The 9,164-nt window shown below is 35.1% G+C and overlaps 1 protein-coding gene and 1 long non-coding RNA gene across 3 annotated transcripts; both read right to left on the reverse strand.

Annotated features, from left to right (window-relative positions):
* Nucleotides 1–886: 886 nt before the first annotated feature.
* Nucleotides 887–3,227, reverse strand: LOC121374462. 2 transcript variants are annotated; one of them, XR_005958236.1, is made up of 3 exons: nt 3,084–3,227; nt 1,911–2,075; nt 887–1,244 (listed from the first exon to the last, which is right to left on the reverse strand). It is a non-coding gene; the product is annotated as an uncharacterized LOC121374462 (long non-coding RNA). The 2 variants fall into 2 exon arrangements; XR_005958237.1 differs by having other exon boundaries at nt 1,905–2,075.
* Nucleotides 3,228–4,456: 1,229 nt separating this feature from the next.
* Nucleotides 4,457–7,151, reverse strand: LOC121374533 (multiple epidermal growth factor-like domains protein 10). The gene is made up of 4 exons (XM_041501636.1): nt 7,021–7,151; nt 5,563–5,709; nt 5,105–5,245; nt 4,457–4,554 (listed from the first exon to the last, which is right to left on the reverse strand). The coding sequence occupies exons 1-4, from the start codon at nt 7,055–7,057 to the stop codon at nt 4,457–4,459; spliced, it is 423 nt and encodes a 140-aa protein (XP_041357570.1). The 5' UTR covers nt 7,058–7,151.
* Between the last annotated feature and the right edge of the window lie 2,013 nt (nt 7,152–9,164).

The raw sequence follows: 9,164 nt of genomic DNA on the forward strand, positions 1-9,164 counted from the left end.
CTACCCCTCTTTTCAGCTACTAAATAACTCCTGTGATGGGAGCCCTAACCTTCCCTACCAACCTCCCCCTCATCACCCAGCAAGGGCTAAAGTTAAAAGTATTATGTTTAAATTTAGACTGCCCGATCTAAAATGCGCCTAAATTATAATAGAATGAAGTAGACATAATTTATAGTTTTAGGACTGAGCACAAATTTTTAATAGCCCATTTATTTATTTTGGCTTTAAAATTCAAAATTGCCCCATATATTTCTGTCTCGGACCAGATCACTGGCTATCCAGAGACCGGGCCCGGGACAAACATGCTTGAAACCCTAGTGGTATATAAGCATGTAAATAAATATTAGTAATAGTAATGTGCTATTTTGTCTGTGGTATGGTACATACAAAATATCCCTTGCTATTAATGGGAAAATGTAGTGGGTTTCCTGTCTATGGCTGTGAAAATGACCATATGTTTGACATCTAATAGCCGATGATTAATACAACATCTATGTGCTCTAGTGGTGTCGTTAAACAAAACAAACTTCAAATTTAGATTAAAAGCGCATTTGATAAACTGTGAACTTAGTAGGAGAGGTATAAAGCAATTATCACGTGATTCGTCATCCCATGTGAAAGTCAGGTCCGCTGATCTAATAAAATGTCGCGTGTCGGGCTCATTCATAATGGTAAACGCAGTAGGCAGAATACCTGAATAACGGAAGCGTCGAATAAACGACATGAAAGATTTATGCAAGAAGGTTTTCAAAAGTAGGTACACTAACCTTAGAAATACTGAAATTCATGGGAACGGGTCCATTTACATAAAGCAAACAAGCAGACAAATAGGTAGAGGACTCAGATATATAAGATTTTATGAAAGTAGACAGAGAGTGCCTGGATATGCTTTATTCCTGGGATATCACACGTTCAGTTTCCAAGACAACTACCATTTTCCACTAACTAAATCTATAGAAAACGTATGTTGCTAATCTCAAAGTTTATCTTCGTAATGTTGAAAAGCTGATGTCAGTCTAAGTGGATTTAGTGAAGTGTTGAACAATTCTGCAGTAAACTATGCAAAATAGTTGCTGTACAGGCATAAAGCAGTGAGTGATTCTGTTTATATTCGAAGGAATTCATAATGTTTTTCAGTTCAGTCCAGGAGCCAGTCTTGTATTGGACAGCCATCTTGGATTACAATGTGGGGACATGTCAATATGCAACTGAGACCCCAGCAACAAATTGTGGTACTCTGAAAACTGAAAGGAAACAAGCTATATTCCGTTTCGAATATGTTTATGTCAGTCATATGGAATTATATGCTACCATCTTGTATGACCGCTATAATAGATTTTACAAAGTGGTTTCCATCACGAAGTCTATAAACGATATATTATAAGACACATTCCACTCACAATTATCACAATAGAGAAAAACTTTAACAATCCCTATGCTCGGTGGACCCTGCACAAATTCAGGGGTTATTTACAGGGGGTTAGTGTGTAAAATAGTGAACATGTTTAGTTGTTTCACGATTATGAAAGGTCTTATTTTGATATAGTATAGGATATGCGATATGATTAACACCGCCCTGTAGAATAAATAAATTTGGCAAATTTACTTCACTGTTAGCTCGACAAAGCTAATTTGAAAATCGCATGCTCTTGTTGGATCTACTTCTGTTTTACAAGCCAAGCTAATTGAAATTTTAATTTTGTTAAGATTTTCAGACCGAATTCGCAAAATTCCAGGTTAAACCCTAAGTATGATGCAAGACCCGATTGTTACTATTAATTTAACTTATGCTTATTATCTGTACCTATATTTTAAAACTAAAACACACTGAAGTCTTCAACGTTGAACTGTAACAATTAAACTACAGCGGTATTAAGTGTTTTAAGAGTTTATAACCAACTAACCGCTACCTGTCGTCGAATCCGTTTTAACTTCGCTGCAGGACACCCCTTGCCATCCAACAATGCACCCATCGACACACTGTCCTGTGGACAGATCACATCGTTGGCTGCCATAGCAATGTCTGTCAATACATTCTTGAAGACACCCCTATCCATATTTTCCAGACGGACATTCTAAAATGAAATATTTATTCAAACTGCAGAAAGTACTATATTCTAATTCTAATAAGCAAAATTGCTTAGTAGATTGTTATATATGTTTGTTCATTTTCCATTAGTAAAGTGTTGTCTGAACGTTATTTGATACTGACAGCATTACCCATTTCAACAGCTACACAAATATAATGTTTCATTAAATTAACGACATATTACCTTTAGTGGGTATTCGAGCTACAAAACAAACTTTATACATGCAAAGTTTTTGTTAATTTTCAAATTTACACCAGCAATATTACATTTCATGGTGAATTTGTTGTCTAATTGAGCAATAGTACACAGTATGTTACTAAATTTGTATTAGATGTACAAAATATGGTGTGCCTGATTTAAAACGACATATTATTCGGTAACATTATTGGAACGCAACAATGCGCAATGTATACTTAAGAACTAAAATTGAAGATAAATGTGGGCAGCTGGCATGCTACATATGCGTACTGTTGTGTGCCACTTGTGAATTTGTTCATCATACATTTTATAACGCATGACAATGCAGTATCAAATAAGACAAACAATATTAAATATAATTTTAATGACTTAAAACGCGAATAGAAAGGGTGTGGTATTGGAAAAACACACAGTGAAACACCATAACAAATATTAAAAAATGTGTTTTAGTTTGTTTTGTTTAACGACACTACTAGAGCACATTGATTTATTAATCATATGCAATTGGATGTCAAACATTTGGTAATTTTGACATATAGTCTCAGAGAGGAAACCCGCTACATTTTTCCATTAGTACAAGGGATCTTTTATATGCACCATCCCACAGACAGGATAACATATACCACGGCATTTGATATACCAGTAGTGGTGCACTGGCTGGAACGAGAAATAGTCCAAGGATCGATCCCAAACCGACCGTGCATCAAGCAAGCGTTTTTCCACTGGGCTATGTCCCGTCCTATATTTTACAATGTTATCCGTTTACATATATAATTAATTAAAACATTTTCTTACGTTGAGTACAGGTTGTATTTTTCCATCCAGGTTTACACCCTCCAACACACTCTCCAGTCCGGGAATCACACAGAGTGTTGTCGTTCTTGCAGTGTGTCATCCTACAGTCTAGACTACAGTCTACGCCATGTCTATCGTCACATTCTGAAATATTTTAGGTGGCTAGCTATAAACGTCTTTTGATGGGGGTGAGGTATATATAGCAAAAATGTATACAAATTATTGGCAATGAGTACTATACAATTCCAATAATGGACCATGCAAATCTAAATATATACACTTATACTTTATAAATGTAATACATATTTAATACTAAGTGTTTTTGATTAATAAGCAATATGTTTATCAAAACTATCAATGAAATACTAGCAACAAATTATGGTATTCAAAATAAAACTCTATTTGATACACTAACTGGATTTAATGCACATTTTACGTCATGCTTTCTCTCAAACGTAAATATATTGGACCGACTTATTCCATGAGTTAACACGTGGAACGAACTCTATTCTTATGTATGTGCCTCTATTGTTACCGGCCTCGGTGGCGTCGTGGTTAGGACATCGGTCTACAGGCTGGTAGGTACTGGGTTCTGATCCCAGTCGACGCATGGAATTTTAAATCCAGATACCGCCACCAAACCCTGAGTGAGTGCTCCGCAAGGCTCAATGGGTAGGTATAAACCATTTGCACCGACCAATGATCCATAACTGGTTCAACAAAGGCCATGGTTTGTGCTATCCTGCCTGTGGGAAGCGCAAATAAAAGATCCCTTGCTGCTAATCGGAAAGACAGCGGGTTTCCTCTCAAAATCTGTGTGGTCCTTAACCATATGTCTGACGCCATATAACCGTAAATAAAATGTGTTGAGTGCGTCGTTAACTAAAACATTTCTTTCTTTCTTCTTTCTTTCTTTCTATTGTTATACTTAATTCATAGTATATAAAATCTCTTCGAACAACAATTTAAGATTGATGTTTTGTGATTTACACTTACCTTGTTAACTTGAAGTGCTAAGTTTAAAATATAATATTTCAAGTCACTTACGATAAAATGGTCATATAACACGTTTCTTTTTTTTTTTAGCCATTTTTGGTCTGTTAGAGTAACTTAATAGTTTATTTATTGAATGGATGAGTGGAAGAGAATGTACCGTATGTAGTACAGAACAAGCGTTGTCCAAGATTGAAATTTCAACATCTCGGATGTATTGTTTCTGTCCCACACAGCCGCATATGATGGATTGTAATAATACTGAACAGCTAGATTGTAATGACATTGTACACAAACGCTTCCACTAACATAACCAATGGACGAGCGTTCAATTGTAACAAGGACACAACCGCATTCACCTGTACATAGACACGTTCCCATCAAATCTGACAACCGGTTACAGCACACTCTCCAGTCACGGAATCACATGGTGAGTTGTCGTCCTTGCAGTTTCGCTTACTGCAGTCTAGACTACAGTCTGGGTGATATCTGTCATCACATTCCGAAACAACTATAACGACTAGGTATACTAAATATCGACTGCTGTTACTAAATAATAAGACGGACACAGATCTAAATAAATACTCTTTCTGAGTATAATGCAAATTCCAAAACTAAGTGTACAAGATTATTAAGCAAGATATTTTGCATCAACATAATTGTGCATTTCTCATTCTATTGGCATTTACAGGAAGGACATAGTTTTACGTTTTGTAAACTGACATAAAAGAGAATATAGACATTGTGAATAATATATGTTACTGAAAAAAAAGATACTAGTCTCTTTGAAATCATCAAATCAGTAGGACAGTGTCGAACCCACGATTTTCAGGTTTGGCTATATACTTTATTCACGTTTTTCGACCATTGATGAACTATATTATTATTGAAAATTATTTGTAGCCAGATTTGAAATATTTCCCCTAAATAGACTATTACGTTATAGCATATCACCATCTAAATTAACATAACCAAATAATAGCTTCTGCGTGCAATAAGGATATAACTGCATAGCAAAATGTGTGGACCTGCACAATCGACTTTCTTCCACCCTGTCTGACAACCTGCTTCACATTTCCCATCAGTGTGATTACAACGTGACTGTCCACTACAGTGTCTGTCTGTACATGACAGGGAACAGTTGGGTCCATACCACGACCTGGAACAAGCTGAAAGGAAACGAAATTGATTAAGAAATACAATAGTGTGTACCAATGCATTGTTTTAGTCGGTATTGTTTCCTAACAATTTTACAAATATTATATTTAAACAAATATATGTTTATGTATACATGCGTATGCGTGTATATACACAGATTTATGAAAGCATGCACACATACGTACATACTTGCATTCATGCATCAATGCATATATGGGACCATCCATCTATCCATCCATTTATACATCTCCATATCCACACATCCATCCATCCATCAATACATACACGCACATATACGCACACGCACACACACACACATTTTATATACCTTTTGAACAATCGACGTCTGTCCAACCCGACTGACAACCTCCTACACACAATCCAGTGTTAGCGTTGCATGTCGAGTTGTTCAGGCAGTGGCGATTAGTGCATTGCTTACCACGGTTATTACCGTAAGTCAGTCCGCCCTGACAATCTGTAATAAAAACCATATTTATATATCTTAGTTTGTAACGTATAGAGAATGTTACTTGACTGTCCGTTAGATACGAGAGAAAGCGAGTTGGATAAAGAAAAAAAGAAAAAAAAGAAACAAGCTGTAAGATAAGTGGTATCAAACTGCCACGAATGTTATATTCTATTTCTTACATATTAACCCCCCAGTTTTTAAATACATTTAAACGTCTTCATCAACATAAACCTATATACTGTCCTAGCGCTTATAGTCGTAGACAAGTCAATGTAAGATTAATCTGTACGTCAAAGAGTGATCGATTCGACCGTGCTTTTTTATTGGATGTTATGGCATTGGTCATCTCCTAGAAGCAGCCTCGCACATAGTGCACGTACATCCTATAAGTGTCTGTTTGGTGCATGTTCCTACACTTAATGTGCAGTATGTTTATACTCATGACACATGGTATTTCAAATTTATACACACATCGTTTATATCGTTACAGTTTTATTCTTCTACACCCGTTAACAAGAATATCATTAATTATGTTTGATAACGCATATATATTAACATTTTAAAGACATAGGACTGTAAGTATATTTCAATTTACAGTATTGAACATATTTACTGAACAGGTCACAAGCAGTTGTTTCACTGTAACACATATAACTTAAAAGGGCCCTGAAAAATTGTTGATAAATGTTCTATATATAAGGCAACGTACAGTCAAGGTACAGAACAAATTAAAAATTCTATATGGTGCATAATATTAATTATTACCCCCAAGTTACAGTAGCATTATCGGAAAAGTAAAATTGTATAAATCTTCAGACATTCAATTCAGTCCATTATATATATATATGTATATTAGATCAATTTTAGGTGGTATGAATATAGCGAACAACAAAAAAAATACGTGAATTATTTTAATAAATATTTTTTTTTTCTTCAAGATAATATTAATTCAAATATAAATTAAATAGACATTGGCATATGATATACATAAGTCAATGATACCTTTTAATTGACACAACAACTAATAGAATGCATATATATATATATATATATATATATATATATATATATATATATATATATATATATATATTAAGAAAACTAAATTGATATTTGCATTTCTTTTTTGTTGTTCAGTATATATAATATGACTAGTACATGTTGCCTGTCAGTGGCATTGCATTCATTTGATATATATATTTCCGCCTCTTATTTTTAGTATGTCATGTAGATTACACTATGCAATACTCTCCAGAAATAACAAAGATGTCTTCGCAAGTCCTTTTTTATAAATTAGTTTAGGTCTACGATGATTACCTGTGCAGTCGATGCCTTGCCAACCAGACTGACCCATTTACTGGATTGCAGGTCGAACTGGAGCTCTACTTACAATGTTGATATGAACATCGTAGTGAACAGTTAGATCCATAGCGCCCAGAATTACAAGCTACAACGAAATATTTTGAACAATATGTAAATTATTATTCTGTAGACGATAATAAACAACACTTACTATGGTATAGTAGGAATACAAAACAAAAGGGTAATTGTGTGATAAATTGGATAACTAGCAGACATTTATCACACAAAATTTTAGTTATAGAATAATTATATGAGTTGCCATTAAATATTATTTATCTTACAAGTTGTTTGTGAGGAATTTTCGTGAACACAGTTAAGTTATGTATCACAAGTTTAAAAAAAACAACAACATGTATTTAATTCATTCGACTGGGGGTCAGTTTCAGCATCTGTGCAGCATTCGTCTGCAACAATTTGTCATTACTGATGCTGATGACCCCATGTCTTTGTTCACTTTCATCTTGAAGGACATTGCAGATGAACCTATTTCTAAGACTTCGGCAGTGCCAAAGCGTTTCAATAAACCATGGTTTAATGATACGTGCAAAGATGCATTCAAAGAGCGAAACATGTTTCTTGAGCAGTTCAAACGTGAACCTACAGCAGACAACCTGGATGCATTTCGTATTGCAGAGAGATTAGACAAAGTAAGAAAACATCTTGGAGAACTTTTGTCTCCAAGTTGAATTCACAAACATCGGTGGAATAGGATCCGTAAAATCAATCCAGTAATACAGTTCATCATTTGTCTGTCAATGATATGGATGTCACGTCTCATCGTGACATTGCCAATGCATTGGCAGACAATTTTTCTCATAATTCATCTTCTGCTTTCAGTACAGATGCTTTTACATCTGTCCGAACTAAAGCTGAAAAGCAGTCCATTAATTTTTCATCCGAAAATACTGAAGTATACAACAGGCATTTCTCTATGGAGGAATTGCAGGATGCTCTTCGTAGAGCCCTTTCTACTTCAATAGGACCGGATGAAATTCATTATCAGTTATTAAAACATTTACCTGAATCATCTTTGATGGTTCTTTTGAATATGTTTAATAACATCTGGATTTCTGGAGACTTTCCTTCTGATTGGAGGAAAGCTATTATTATTCCTATTCCCAAGCCTGATAAGGATCCAACCAATCCAACTAGTTATCGCCGTGTCGCTTTGACAAGTTGCATTTGTAAAACCATGGAACGCATGATCAATCGTAAACTTGTCTGGTATCTTGAATCTCACAACTTGCTCACTAACGTGCAATGTGGGCTCAGATCTAGACGTAGCACGGTTGATCATCTTGTTAGATTTTAAACGTTTTGTAGGGAAGCTTTCATCCATAATCAGCACTTGGTTTCATTATTTTTTTATTTGGAGAAAGCTTACGATACCACGTGGAAGTATGGGATTTTAAACGACCTCCATGACATGGGTCTCAGAGGTCGCCTTCCTGTTTTTATATCTCAATTTTTAAGAGATAGATCTTTTAAAGTCCGGGTGGGGTCGACTTTGTCCGACATTCACCCACAGGAGATGGGTGTGCCTCAAGGTAGTATCCTGTCTATAACTTTTTTTCCTATGAAAATTAACAGCATCACCCAGTGGACGCTAATAGTTGCATAATGACAAAACGCGTTCTTACTGATGAACTGTTTGATCAATAGTATTACATATGTCCGGTATCTTGAAATGTATTATTTGATACAATTATTTACAATTTGCACCTATATTTTATTTCAGTAATTTACAAAACATGCCAACTAAGCTTATCAACAATCTAAACCTAACATTTACTTTTTGTGAATTATATTACAATATTCTTAAATTTTTATACCGAAACACAACTCTTTTAGTCAGCCATTTTGAATGTTTGTTAAACCAATATCTTACAGCATCACAAACAGTGATAATGAGCTAATTGAGCTCTTAAACATTTTAATGTGCACGACCACTGATTACTCCACGATGTGTGTGTGTGTGTGTGTGTGTGTGTGCGTGTGCGCGCGCGCGTGTATGTATTTGTGAGTATATGTGTTTGTTGTGTGTACCTATGTGTGTGTTGTGTGTCCATATATGTGTGTATTATGTATGTGTGTATGTA

Source organism: Gigantopelta aegis, chromosome 6, assembly GCF_016097555.1.
Source record: "Gigantopelta aegis isolate Gae_Host chromosome 6, Gae_host_genome, whole genome shotgun sequence".
In the NCBI taxonomy this organism is placed as follows: Eukaryota; Metazoa; Mollusca; class Gastropoda; order Neomphalida; family Peltospiridae; genus Gigantopelta; species Gigantopelta aegis.

Coding starts and splice junctions, on each gene's coding strand:
- LOC121374533 (XM_041501636.1), bottom strand. CDS start 7,057: ATGGGTCAGTCTGGTTGGCAAGGCATCGACTGCACAG. Junction 5,710..7,020: donor GCAAGGCATCGACTGCACAG/GTAATCATCGTA, acceptor TTTTTATTACAG/ATTGTCAGGGCGGACTGACT. Junction 5,246..5,562: donor AGACGTCGATTGTTCAAAAG/GTATATAAAATG, acceptor GTTTCCTTTCAG/CTTGTTCCAGGTCGTGGTAT.